The sequence below is a fragment of the Phyllostomus discolor genome, chromosome 7 (genome assembly GCF_004126475.2).
Source record: "Phyllostomus discolor isolate MPI-MPIP mPhyDis1 chromosome 7, mPhyDis1.pri.v3, whole genome shotgun sequence".
NCBI classification, from domain to species: Eukaryota; Metazoa; Chordata; class Mammalia; order Chiroptera; family Phyllostomidae; genus Phyllostomus; species Phyllostomus discolor.
In genome coordinates this window covers 51,623,023-51,637,571 of record NC_040909.2, presented here as the reverse complement: position 1 = coordinate 51,637,571, position 14,549 = coordinate 51,623,023, and the positions used below count along the sequence as shown (strand labels likewise).

At 44.7% G+C, this 14,549-nt stretch overlaps 1 protein-coding gene, 1 non-coding gene and 1 pseudogene across 6 annotated transcripts in view; 1 reads left to right on the top strand and 2 right to left on the bottom strand.

Moving 5' to 3' along the window:
* Window positions 1–1,871: 1,871 nt before the first annotated feature.
* Window positions 1,872–14,549, bottom strand: part of ABHD6 (abhydrolase domain containing 6, acylglycerol lipase) — a 43,637-nt gene continuing 30,959 nt past the window's right edge. For 4 of the 5 annotated variants that reach the window (XM_036030952.1, XM_036030953.1, XM_036030955.1 and 1 more), the window contains 4 exons: window positions 13,942–14,099; window positions 11,023–11,077; window positions 10,721–10,821; window positions 1,872–3,325 (listed from right to left, as the gene is read on the bottom strand). In XM_036030952.1, coding sequence (XP_035886845.1) covers window positions 3,149–3,325; window positions 10,721–10,821; window positions 11,023–11,077; window positions 13,942–14,099 — 491 coding nt within the window. In that variant the 3' untranslated portion in view covers window positions 1,872–3,148. Of the gene's footprint in view, window positions 3,326–5,949; window positions 6,179–10,720; window positions 10,822–11,022; window positions 11,078–13,941; window positions 14,100–14,549 lie in introns of those variants that run through there. The other variant, XM_036030956.1, reaches the window with a different exon arrangement.
* LOC114502247 lies at window positions 7,675–7,782 on the top strand. The gene has a single exon (XR_003685077.1). It is a non-coding gene; the product is annotated as a U6 spliceosomal RNA (small nuclear RNA).
* Window positions 9,207–10,039, bottom strand: LOC114501780 (annotated as a pseudogene).

Here is a 14,549-nt window from a genome sequence, read left to right as displayed (position 1 = left end):
GATGATGCTGGAATCCAGCTGAGCTTGTTTTCTGCCAACAGGAGGCTGGGCAATGGGAGGCCTTAGCTATTTGCTGAATGAACAACTGAGCTACCATCCTTAGCAAGGGCCTAAGGCGTGGCCTCAGTGACCTGTGGCTGAAGCTGCCACACACTGGCCTCATCCAGGGGAGCCAAAGGGACCCAGACCCCACTGGGAATTGGGCCAGAGAGCACTTGGGTAAACCAGTGAAAACACTGTTTTTGCAAGTCACCTTCGATCCTAAACCAAGAGGCTTTACTCTACTTGTTACCTGTGTGACCTTGGGCAAGACACTTCACCTCTCCATGCCTTGGCTTCCTTGGCATAGGTCTTATGAACCTCTTAGGTCTGTGAGAAAGCTCGATAAGGTGCTACAAGGAAAACACTTAGACTAGTGCCTCCAATCCTGGCCTGACGTACATTACAATCTCCCAGTACTTTCTGGGAGTCTCCTTTGGACAAACCAAAAAGGTTTCCTGGGGTGAATCGCAGCTCAGGATCACTGGAAAATGAGCCGCAGGGAAGGACAAGGACCAGGTCTGCAGCAGGACATGGCCCCTGCCTCCTCTTCTGTCACCAGAAAGCATTGCCTGGAAGTCAGAGCAGACCATGTAAGAGTCATTTGTGACAAACCCATGAAGTGGGTTTTTAAGGTTCTCTCTTGGCCCTCGCAATTCTGGCCCCACAGTTCTAGGAAGAACCCAAAGCAGGAAAGCACAGCTCCTCATTGTGCCCCACTCTCCCTTTTTGTGATTATGAAGAGCCTGCTGGTACAGCCAACTGGCTGCCCCCAAGCCACACCATGCTGGGCCCTGTGGTGTATGCCTTTCATGACAGTCTTGGAAAGGATAGAGGGGTCATTCATCACCAGAAGCTTCAGAAATAACAGTGGAAAGCCCCAGGAATCACAAGTGGGCTCCTAGCCCAAGTGCCTGGAATCAGCCTATAGGTGCTAAGGATGGATCCTCTGGGCAGTTGAAGAGGCAGAGGGGCAGGCAGTGGTTGGCACTCAATTTGCCATTAGTCTGGGCTTCTTGTCCAGGGCAGAGGTAACACTGGGAACAACTGATGCAGGAGACACAGCAGTTTGATGGGGCTGCCCTTGTGTGTAAGTCTGTCTTCTATCTATTTCAGCCCTTGACTATTCCCACCTTGCAGGGCTTCTGACCTGAGGTTCTGATCCAGGTCTGGGCCTCTTTGATGACCCTGAGGAAACCATCTCTCACCACCTAGACCCATCAAGATGAACCCCCTCTCCCGGAACCTACCTCTGCTCAGAACTTTTGGTGAAGGTGGGAGATTGGAATAAGTAGCATGTCTATCTACTTTCTTTTCTAGTTCACTGATTTTCTCTCTCATCTATACTATTTTCTTCTAATTTTTCTAGGTTTTGATTTACTATTTCTTTTCTAACTTCTTAAAATGGAAGCTTGAATTACTGATTTTTCAGCCTTTCTTCTTTTCTAATATATAGATAGAGGCCTGTAAAACTCCCTCTGCACACTGCATTAGCTGCATCCCACAAGTCTGATACATCATATTTTCATATCTTGTTTGTAAGATATTTCACTTTTTAAAAATTATTTTTAGATAGAGGAAGGGAGGAGAGAGAGAGAAAGAGGAGAGAGAGAGAGAGAGGGAAAGAGAGAGAGAGAAAGAGAGAGAGAGAAACAGATTTGTCGGTCCATTTATTTATACATTCATTGGGTGATTTTTGTATAAATATGTGCCCTGACAGGGAGCTGAATCCACAACCTTGACGTATCAGGATGACACTCTAACCCACTAAGCTACCCAGCCAGGGCCTTACTCTTTTCTGATAAATTAAAATATTCAGACCAAGTCATGAATTCCAATTTAAACTTAAGTTTATCTTGCTTTATTTCCAGAATTACTTGGCTGGAGAGATTCTCTGTAAAATGATTTGAAAGAGTCAATCTCCTGAGGATTTTTGGATTCCTAAATGCAACAGAAGAGGGTCAAAAGGAAAATTTTGATGACTCTTGTCTTGTTTTTGATGTACCATTTCAATTACATAAAAATTTTAAACATGGTTTCTTAAAATGAACCTAGTAAATCATCCAAGCAAGGCCTTCCACTGCCTACAGAGTAAGCCTCACTTTAAAACACATATAACACAGTTCATAGAAAATCTGCCCATGTTACACAAAATTAAGAGCTTAGAAATAGCAACTGTCTACATGTTGTTGATCTAGGCTTAGGACACTTGTTTCATGTCAGCTGCTTAGACTTATTTTCAATCACATTACTGTTCACAGAATTCACAGACTTCATTAACAACCAGTATGTTACATCCCCGGGTTGTCAGTAGCACAGCAACATGGAAAAGAGGCCCACGAGGTGCTTGTGCATCTGATTACTTAGAACTCAAGTCTGGTTACTTAGATACCTAGAACATTATTGCTTCATTAGTCCTACTATAAAAACACACTATTCCCAGGAAACCCACCCTACCGGGTGTTCTTCACTCGGGGAGTGTCTGAGTTCCCTCACGGCACACCTGACCTGGGGGCACTGATCAAAGCCCCCACGTGTCGGTATGTCCTCTGCTGCCCCCAGGGCTGGCTAAGGTGGGACAATATATGGGTGTGTAAATGTTTTCTGCAGCTTGCCATTTTCCAACCTGGTCTTTCAGCGGACGGACATGGTCTCTATGTAAAACTTAAGATACAAACAAGACAGGCTCAGCAAATAGGGACTAATGTTCCTACAACAGCCACTGACCATGCAGGGAAGAACATCTGAAGCAACAGAAGTACCTCACGTCTCAGTCTGTAAGAAATGTTTTAAAGAAAACAATGTCCTGGGTGATTGTGGTTTAAGGTGGCTGCTTTGCGACATAAACTTGAGGACTTCTTGGTAGATCTGAAGGCTAGCTTTTCTTATTTTGTCCAATATGAGTTCCTATTTTGTGAAAAACATCTTGGAGATTTTTCTGTGACCCCCAAAGCTCTGTGGATCTGACTGGAGACAGGGGGACTGGCTTCCTCAGGGATGCTGGTGCTCCGAACACTTTTGGGGCAGGATCCCTGAGAAGTGGTAGCTGCATTAGATTTGGGAGGTGGGAGCAGATGTAGAGTGCGGATTGCAGGCTGCAGTCCAGGCCTCAGTCTAGCTTCTTGTTGTTTTCTAGATTGTGCACAGAAGTTAAAAAGTCGACGATGAGCTTGGCTGTCTTCCTGGGTTTCTCCATCACAACTGAGTGCCCACAGTTTTCCAGAAGTTCTACCTGGCAGTTGGCGATCGACTTGGCCAACACGTCTGCCCCGGACACATTGACCACCTGCAGGACAAGAAAGGAAACCACATGGAAAAGATTCAGATACCTGGGCGCACTCAGTGGACAGAACTCCTACTGAGATCTGGTTTTTAGGACCAAGTCACTCAAGTGTTAGGGCTTATGGCTCTCTGAGAGAAGTGATGGCATGTCTCATGTTTTATACTGCAACTCAGTGCCAGGAGAGGAGTTGTGATGCTGCCAGCATTACTGAAGTGGAAAACTACAGGCCCTGCCTGTGAGGAGGTTCTGGTCTGGTAGGGAAGACAGAGAGGTCAGCAGACAAATGCAGTGTGATGTCATAAGGGTTCTGATGGGGAAGGGTCTGGGAAGCTGAGGGAGCAGAGAGGAGCAGAATTCATGGAAGAAGGTGGGAGTCCATGGCAAGTATAAGGGATAGCAAGTATCTAGGGTCTGAGACACAGCACAGAGGGAGCGGGGAAGACATGGGGGTGGGGGAGATGGGAGGGGAGGAGGGGGCCCACTCCTCCAACCATGTTGGGTGTTGGGCCTTTATCTGAGGACAGAGGGGAGCCATGGGGCTGTGTGAAGGACAGTGACATGATCAGGCTGGGCCCGGAGGATGCACCCGATGGCTGGATTGGGGTGGGCCAATTGTGGGAAGGACACAGGGAAGATACAAGAGGTGAACACTAATTACTAATGACCACATGCTAGAAACTTCTCTTCTAAGGAGTTCTCTGGGGTCTCTAGAGCTGTGTGACCCCAGGCCCTTAGTTTTGTGCATAACGAGGAATGCTTTTCTGATGTGAAAGCCACCATTTTAAGGGTGGACACTTTACAAACAACTCATTTCCTTTCATTTTCATGTGGGCTGCCTCATTGTTACGCCAGCCCAACTCACTTTTTCTCCCCAGCACCCTTGCTTGGCGTTAGACTTGCATTCACACCCCTTCTCTTAATCACCTTCACCTTCAACTCATCCCAGACAAGGCCCCTTCTCTCATTCTTAACAGCAAAAGCAAAGCCCCAACAAAATTGAGTACCATCTCTTTTTGATCTTCTTTCTCATCATCCTACATCGTTAAAATCAAGATTTCCCACCCATTTGGAAAAGGGGTAAGTAGAATGCAGAGCACCCCTGGGCCCAAAAAGAAACAGCTAACAGGGAACTTGGTGAGAGGAGAGCACCTCATAGAGAAATCGAACCCCTCTTACTGTCACTCATTCACAGATAAGGCTGCTGTGGCAACTGTCTGAGCAGAAGTCAAGCCCAGTTACTATGGAAACAGACACAGAGAAGATGCAGGTGGAATCAATAGGTCAAAGCATGAAAAAGTAGAAACTCCCAATGGAATGTCTATTCTATAGAGATCAGAAACTGTAACTCACAAGCAGAAACACCCACCTGAGCATCTAGCTTTGACACTGTTATGCTGTCAAACCCAGCATTCCCATGGTCACCCACATGAAACAGCTGGATGGGTCCTTATGAGCTATGTATGCACATCTGTGGGTACCGTATCAGCTATTTATTGGCAGGACATTCAAATGGTGAATTTTCCTTCATCCTCACAAAGGTGAGGGAAGTGAGGCACTTGCCTCTGGCACAAAATTTAAGCAGGTGCCAAAAAACTCAGTCACCAAGATAAATACTATTTTGATGCCATATGTCAAAAAAAAATAAATAAATGTTAGTACAAAAAGATCCATAGTAAAATATTGAGCCTGCATTACATGACACACCTCCCCCATGTTCCAGCCCTGCCATGTGTTATAGTGGCAGGTGCACTGTAGGATGCTGGAGGCAGATCCTGCCTGTCCTGGTCCCTACTGCATCCCCAGGGTCAAATACAATGTCGGGCACATACTAGGTGCTCAGTAAATATGTTAGTTGACTTAAATGTATAGACAGTCAGCTGGCGGGTTCGTCCTCGCTGGTTTGTTCATTCACTTTCTTGCCCACTAGTTCTATGTGTACTCTGGGGATCTTGTAGCAGGCACTGTGCTGGCAGGGAGAGGGGACATAAAGAGAAATACACCTTGTTTATCTCCCCAAGGTTATCCCCCTCTGGTGCACTGAACATAAAGGAGAAATATTTGAACACATGTGCAGAAATCCTCCCAGGAAGGTCTGCCAGGTTCAGTTGTACCGCCGAAGCCAGGGGGCGTCCTTCTCAAAAACGAGAGTGCTCACAGATGCCCTGTAGGTGTGCAGTGCCCCGGCCGGCCTACAGGGGTCCAAAGAAAAGGGAGCCTGAATTCCGCCTGGCTGGAGATGGGCCTGTGACACCAAATGTTGATGACAGAGTAGGAAAAAGCCAGCTTGGGTATCAAAAGGCCATGAAATAAAGGACCCTGAAGCCTCTGCCCTCAGGATGGTCCATAGAACACGTAAGGATCTGATCATATTTACAGCAAGCCCATGGAATGTTAGGCTCTTTTCCCAGAGTCCTGGAGGCAATTCTGGACCTTGGGCAGAAGCCAGCTAGCTATCAGAGGCAAAGGCTGTAAATAATAAGTAACTCATTTTTATTGTTTGATAACTGGAGAAAGATCACCTGCATATACAAGGTAAGGCAAAACTAGGTTTATAGTTGTGAATACATGAAACAGTTTATTCTTGCATTTTAATTATTGTATTATTTTCCATATGAGCAACTGTAAACCTACTTTTGCTCCACCCTGTATGTTGTCTCACTTCAGCCTCACAGTCACCCCAGTAGTAGAAGAGAAACCTATGATTTAGAGCAGCCGAGTGACTTGCTCAAGGCCATAGGCTGATAAAGGGCAAAGGCAGGGCTGCACTCCAGACTTCCAGACTCCAAGGCCAATGATCTAGTTTCTGCAGTGTCTCTGCAGGGTGATGGGTTCTCAGCTCTCCCTCCTTGCTGGTGCCTGAGAAACGGAAATTATCTTTGGGATTTTTAGAATGAAGAAAGGCCTTCATTGTTCTGCCCCTGATTTCTGATTGAATGACTCCCGCTGGCCTAGCCTGAGTCCCACTTCTCAGGGGCACACAAAGCTTCTTTTGAGCATCTTGGCTGCTGCATCAAGGAGCACGTGAGCACCCCTTCCTTCCCACACCCTCATTCTGCACTGTGCAGCCGGGGCCACACCTGGCCTGTTCGGGGCAGCTGCACTCTGTGGATGCCATCACCACTCCTGCTCCTGCTCCAGCTCCTGCTCCCACACACACAGTGGGTGGTGGGTGAGGGCCTGGCTGCTCCTCCCGGCTCCTCTCCTGAGCCATCCGCTACAGTTTCGAGCCTTGGTGGCTATAGCCTGACATCCTGCCTATGCTTTCACCAGCAGACACAGTTGGTATGTGATGCTGCCCTGGCAGGGCTCACAATGGTGGCTTTCACCTTGGGGTCCTTAGAGAAACTGTCTCAATGGGGACAGCTTTTCTATAATATCCTTTCCTCATAATATTCAACAGCAATGACTCCAGGACCTCCTCTAACATACACTGTAATTCTGTCTGCCTGTGGGCCATTTCTCACTGCCTCCTCTTGCATTAAACTTTAGAATAACTTTATAAACAAACCAAAAAAAGGAGTTTTTAGCCCTGGCTGGGTGGCTCATTTGATTAGAGCATCATCCTGATACACCAAGGTTGCAGGTTTAGTCTCTGGTTAGGGCACATTCAAGGAACAACCAATAACTACGTAAGTAAAAAGAACAACAAATTGATGTTTCCCTCTCTCTAAAATCAATCAGTAAATTTTTTTAAATAAAGGAAAAAGGAGCTTTTGGATATAAATGTGTATTTCTTTGGAGGGTTTATTATGGATTGATTGTGTCTTTCCCAAATTCATATGTTGCAGGTCTAAATACTGGTACTTCAAAATGTGACTTTGTTTGGAAGCAGGATCATTGAAGATGTAATTAGTTAAGATGAGGTCATACTGTAACAGGGTGGACCCCTAATCCAATAAAACTGGCCTCCTCACAAAAAGGGGACATTTAAACACAGAGTCACAGAGGAATAGGGGAATGCCATGTGAAGATGAAGGCATGGCACCTGTTAGCCAAGGGAGAACAAAGATTGCCAGCAAACTATCAGGAGCTAGGGTGAGACATGGAACAGACTCCCCTTCCCAACTCCAAGAAGGACCAACCTACTGACACCTTCACTTCAGACTTCTAGCCCCAGGACTGAGAGACAATCAATTTCTGTTGTTAAGCCACCCAGTTTGTGATACTTTGTTACACAGCCCTCCCAAAGGAACATAAAGCCATCTGACAAAACCTACTAAAATTTAAAAAGGCACATACAAGCTCTTTGACCCAGTGATACATCTAGGAATTTGCCCTTCGGGTATGCTTTCACATTCCACAAGCACATGTGAAACGGTGCTCACTGAGCTCCCGTTTAATAGCAGAAAGCCCTGCTCGCTTCAGCAGCACATATACTATAAACTGGAACAATACAGAGAAGATTAGCAAGGCCCCTGCACAAGGATGACACACAAATTCATGAAGTCTTCCATATTTTTTTTTAAAAAAAGCAAAAGGCTGGAAATGACCTGAATGATTGTCAGAAGGGCACTAATTAAAACATGATGGCAGACCCACACAATGGAATACCATACAGCTCTCAAAAAGAAGGATGTAAAACATTGTTTCAGGCAAGAATCTAGAGGGAATGTTCATTGAGGAGCAGTCTCTCTGCACGGTCTCAAAGTGTCTTCCCACGGCCTGCTGACTGGCTGCAAGGGGAGAAACAGTAAACCTACAATGAAGAAATCAGGCAACACCCTGCTGTGTGTCAGAGGATCTAACATTTGTAACTCACAAGATATTTTAGCCAGGGAATATAGTATAACCTGAACTTAATCATGAGGTAGGAGCAAACAAACTCAAACTGAGAAACACTTCATAAAATAACTGGCCTTTAATTCTAAATACTTCAGCATCATGAATGACACAGGCAGACTAAGGGATCATTTCATATCAAAGGAGACCAAAGAGACATGACCTGTGGCATGTGACCCTGGATTAATCCTGCTTCAGGGGCCAGGAGGAGGAGGGTTCTGTGTAGGATATTACTGAAATGACTGATGAATTTGGAATATGGATCACAGATTAGAGAAAAGTACCTCATCAATGTTAAATTTCCTGACTGTGATAATGTATTGTGGTTATGTGGGAGAATATTCTTGTTCTTAGTAATTATACCCTGAAGTATTGGGGATAAAGGGACATAATGTAAGCAACCTATTCCAAATGGTCCAAAAATACATACTTTTAGATAAATGAGAATGACAAAACCAATGTGGCAAATATTAATGCTAGTAATCAATAAAGTGGGGTAACAGATTCCATGAAATGACATTCAGCCATAAAAATGAACTATTGCAACACAGGTGAACCTCAAAAACATGCTTGAGTAAAATGAACCAGATGCAAAAGGCTACATGTTACATAACACTATTTATATGAATATTCTAAAAAAAAAGGCAAAACTATTGAAACTTTGTTGAGTGGTTGCAAGGTCTGGGGTGAGAGCAGAGATGACTGCAAACGACAGTGGGGGGACTTTTGGGAGTGACAGAGTACCCTACAACTGGGTTCTGGTAGGGCACACACTAGGCGACATTTGTGTCATCCTACCTCATAAAGCAGTTAAAAGCGGGAGGATTTAGGTTAACCATAAGTAGGGGTACTCTGTACTATTCTTACAATTTTTCTGTAAATTAGAAATTATTTCAAAATATTTAGAAAAATAGAATGAGTGGATCTGTATGGGCTGATATGAAATGATTTCCAAGATATATATTTCTTACAAATATGAAGGGACAAAACAGTATATAAAGCATGTTTGAAAAACTTACAGATAAAAAAAACTTCTTTATGCATATGTGTGCATGCTGAGAACAGGAATAGGTAGATGCTGGCTGCAGGGTTTTTTGTTTTTTTGTTTTTAACAGGTCAGTTATTTAATTAGGTTTTTCAAAAGAAATTTAGAACTTCATTTTGTGAGGATAAAGCCCATTTGTGAGAGCATACACAGAGCAGAGGCAGCCCTGGAGCTGGGGAATGGCTTTGGTTTTTGGCAGAATTTGTGAGTCCACGGCTTTCCGATCAACTTTGTGTTGCTCTATAATCTTGTGTTTCTCCTTCTCAGTGTTGAAGATCTCCCCCTCCCGGTGTCTAGGTTTGCACAGCTGCTGCTTCTTGAAGTACGCATCGGTGAGATTCTTGGAGATTTTCACACCACTGATATCAATTTTAGCGGAGGCGGCAATGACAGATTTCTGGCGTGTTCTACAACGAGGAACTCAATTAAGGGCGAGAGCACAAGTAGCAGGCCACTGCTCGGCTGCTTCAGGAAAGCCACCCTCTTGCTTCTGCATCCCCAGTGAGGACGATCAGAATGGTCCTGGGAGTGATGCTGGCCTGCAGTTTTCTCACATGCTGACTGAAGGGCTTCCTGCCCTGGCTCAACAGCTTTTGAGGCACATCTTCAGTAGGATAGCATCTAGGCATTTTGCAAAGTTTAACAACTAGGGTTCGACCATTCTTGTCACCACAAACTGGTTTAGTGACAGCAGCCATAACTTTCTCCTTCTTTTTCTTTTCAATCTGGATTTAGCTGTGGAATACTTCCTCTTGTATGTGGCCTTTCGGGGAATACATAGTTGACCGGGAATGCCTGCCAATTCCTCTGAAGAGGACAGGGTTTCGGCTACAGTGGGGCTTCCCCTTCTTAGGAGTCTTGGCCTTGAGGTTACACTTCTTAACCTTGCCACCAGCATCGGCCTTCTTGGCTTCAGATTTCTCCTTAGTATCTAGCTTCTCCGTTTTTTTCACCCACCATCTTGCAAGATGGGAAAAAGAACTAAAGTGCTGGCTTCTGGTCTACAAGCAAACACAGAGAGCTGCGGGTTTTGTTAAAAAAGGTTCACTGGAACTCCACCATGCCAGTGGTTTGCATGTTATCTACCTATGGCTGTGCCGGCACCGCTGCAGCAGAGTTGAGTAGTTATGATGGACCACGTGGCCTGCACAGTCAAAAATTTTACTATCTGGCCCTTCACAGAAAATGTTTGCCAACCCCTGCCTTAGAAAATTTTAAAAACTTGTATACCCGAAATAGTAAGTATTGCCTCAAGGAAATGGAAATTGGGATGTGGGTTTTCATTTTAAACCTATTTGTAGTCTCTGAAGTTCTTTATATCATGTGACTATATGGCTTTCATAAAAATAATTTGTAAAAATGATTTACAATTGCTTTTCATTCTAAAAGACCAATGTTGTTGCTCTCACCTCACAGAACAATGCTGCCATATAACACTGGCACCTGACCTGGGTGTATCCCACCTCTTCCTGGTATCAGAAACCAGCCAGCCAGGCTGACTATACACACAGCCACCTGCTTTTCCTCAGATGCTGGAATTACTGGCACAGGGGCCCCAGGGACACACTACATACCTGGTCTTGTTTCCCCCAGATGACCTGCGTTGGGACCTTGATCTTGTCCATGTTCTCATAGAGGGAGTATCTCGACTTCTCACTGACGATTTCCAAAAACACTTTTTAGAAAAAGAAAACAAAGTAAGCAAATGCTGGGCTGTGCCCGTGTGCACCCATGCACGGTATAGGACAGTCATCGAGTTCAAGCCACCACTTCCTCCCTTCAGGGGCTTGAGAAAGCAGGCTCAGAATGTTAGAAATAAAATCCAGTCACCCACAAAGCCTCACTCGTCACAGCTCAAAGCTTAAGGGCTACTCACACTTTCGGTAGAAGCTGTTATGAGGAATGCGGACATCAACAAGGCCTTGCAGGATCTAAGGAGAAAAAATCCGAAGTTAGAAGGCAAGAGAAGATTGCATTTCTTCAGGCTTCTTGAGGCTCTGGGACAATGAAGGAAATAAAAACTCTAGATATTCATGGTATTGTCAAAATTTTCAAGGCCTTGTCTATGAATTCCCATGATATAGTATAACATTAAGTAATTGCTCAATAATATCCAAATGCAGAATAAGGTCTATTAAAAAAATTAAACTGTTGGGGATGATGAGCTTCTTAAAAAAAATTATTGGGAACATCTGGGAAGATTCCAAAGTCCCTTGCTCATTATTTGACACTGTCTTTCCAGTCCCTGCTGAGGTCTATGAAGGCTGCAGCAATGGACAGGCTAGATTTCTTGAACCCAGACCCTGACCCACAGCATGCTATGGCAGAAGGAACACAGCTTCCTCCTGCTTCAGGGCTCTTGAGGTAGGGTCCTGGGTTCACATTATCAGCCAGCACTGCTCTCACCTGCCTGGGAATGGTTGGAACCTCTTGAAGGTACTCGGAAGTCCAGTGCATGGGTTGAAATGGGAAAATCAGCTAGAACTGATTTGGACTAAACCAACCCTCTGGAACAGGATGAGAATCTAACCAGTATTAGAAGTGGAAATCCAGAGGTGAGATCAATGGCAAGCTGCCCAACGCACTGTGCTCAGCATCAGACATTTTCTTTGTTCTATCTATTCCGTACCCATGTATCATATACATCTTGAATCCATCCATCCTTCCATCACTGCTGCTCCACCCACCTATCCACCCATCCTTCCCACATCTCTGAATCATATATGCATATGTCTACCCATGTATCCATCTACCTGCATCTACCAATCCATTTAATCTCCATCCCTGCATTCTCCAGCTTCTTCCTATCCAGCCACCAAGCATTCAGCCAATCATCTATCATGTGTCCTAAATCACCTATGCATGCAAATACATCAATTCATGCATCTACCTATCCTGCACGTACCCACATCTATTCCCCATCCCTGCATTATCCAGGAATCCTCGCATCCATTGATCCATCCAATCCATACCTAACACCTACTTCATGCAAGTACTATGCCAAAGGCTGGGGATAGAACAGGCAATTAAGACAAAGTCCCTTATCTTACAGAGCTCAGAGTGGAAGATATAAACAGACAGACAGACAGACAGACAATCATAATACAACGTGATACAGTGGGCTGGGTGTTTGGGTGCACCTTCTCTTCTAGGAGGGAAAGACTTTGGAGCTGCCATTTATTTTCTCCTGGTATTTTCATATCCCTGACAACTCAAAACTTGGAATTTTTAAAAACATTGTCCACTCTATTCTGGGAAGAATCAGTGCTGGGAGGGAATCAGTGCAGCTTCACAACTAAAAAGGATTTCAAGGATAAAACATACCACAGAATCATATTCTGGGAGCTTCTCAGAGACAGGATACACCTATTAACTGAGCTGTGTTCACAACCTCTGAATAGAGCCCATTCTTTTGCCTCCTAGCAGGACCTACCCCACCCTGAGGCAGGGTCCAGCTCCCACAACAGAGAGAGATGATTTGCTGTTAAGAAGCCTTGGCCATGGATTATCCTCTCTTGGTTTTCCACTCTTTCCCAAGATGACCTCATGCAGACCCAGGTCCTTTAATATAAACATTGGCTGGTGGCTCAAAATGTCTAGCTCTGAACCAGACTTCCCTCGGCAACACTTGTATATGACACCTGCACTGGGAGGCCTCACAGGCAACTTGACCTTAACTCACCCAAAATGAAGACTTTAGCTTGTCTCCCAAATTCACACTCCCTCTCCTTCTCCTATTCAGAAAATGCTATGTTTATCCAACCCAAATACCAGAAGTCACTGGTGATTCCTCACCTTCCCTCATCCTCCACTTCTAATTTGCCAGTAAATCCTCTCCGTTCTTCCTCCCAAAGCATTTCAGATCTCCTGTCTCCACTCTACCACCCTATGACCATCATCTTCACATGCAGCCATCGTCTTTAAGCCCCATGGACACCCTAATGGTTTCCCTGTTTCTGTCTGTATGCCCCTACAATCCTTCAGGGGTTCTCCTATTGTACTTAGAAAACCCCCGACTCCTTCCCATACCTGTAAGGCTATCCATGATCTTGCCCAGAGGTTCTCCAAGTGGATCTTGGGAGTGTGAGGTCAAACTATTTTCATAATACTAAATGTTACTGGCCTTTTTTGCTTTCATTTGCTCAGAAGCATATTGTTTTTCAGAGCCTATAGAACAAGGGATAATGTGACTCTTTTAAGTTTTTCTAAGTTTTAATTTCTAATATGATAAATGTATCCATAGTTATAACTGTCACAAACAAAAGCTCTTTGGGGTTTTCAATAATTTTTGAGAGTATAAAGTAGTCCTGAGATTAAAAAAAAATGAGACTCTTTGATTTAGCCCATACCTCCCTTTCAACGTCATCTATCCCATTCTCTCCTTCGTACTCTAGGCTCTAATTGCCCTGAGATCCTTCTGGTGTCTGAACTTGCCTATGTTTTTTTCACTTCTGAACATGCTATTCCCTCAAAGAGGATTATTAATTCTTCCTCTGCCTCCCCATTTTTATCCACTGCACCAGCTTCATTTCCCCTAGAAAATGTATTATAATTTGTAATCATTTGTTTACCTGTTAACTATCTGCCTCCCACTAGCCCGTGTCCACCCAGGAACACTTCTGTGTTATTTATTCACCACTTCGGCGCACAGCACCCGATGTGTCGCAGACACCGCATAGATACGAGTGAATGAATAAAGAGATGAGCACAGGGCGAGGGGTGCATGAAGGAAGCTGGTGCTGGCCACCTGAGCCTCCAGCAGAAAGCAGGCATTTTGCTGCTGAGATCACATTACCTGATGGGGCACCTTGAAGCGGACGTAGGAGCAGAGCTGGAGCAATTCACTCATCTCTTCCGGGGTGGTTGGGATCAGGGGAATCTTCTCTGCGGAGGCCAAGTCCTGAATTTCTTTGAGCCCTTGTGTGAACTGATTATCACTCGAGTACTTCAGGCCTGTGGGGTTCAAACATACGCAGTTTGGCAATTCATCCATCCTCTTAACAACCCCCATTTTGTAGAGGGAACTTCTAGTATCAGCCAAGAGCTAATATATTTCAGGTGTTTGGGTTTTTTTTATACCAGATTCCCTTTTAATTGGTAATGCCATCCTTGCTCAAAGTTCAAAACCACACCCTGAAGTAAAACACAGAAAAATCCTTCAAGCTATTTTAGGGACTGGTGACTCAAGCTGTGGTCCGTGGACCAGCAGCACTGGGAGCCTATAGGAAACACAGACTCTCGGCCCACCCCTAAGCTCCTGAGTCAGACCCTGCACTCTAACAGCTGTCAGGAGACTTATCTGTATGGAAGTTTAAGAAGCATCAGTATAGAAGATGACTTGCCTGAGCCCCTCTCACATCTGTGTTGTTGAGGGCAGATCTCACAAAATGTATGATGGTAGAA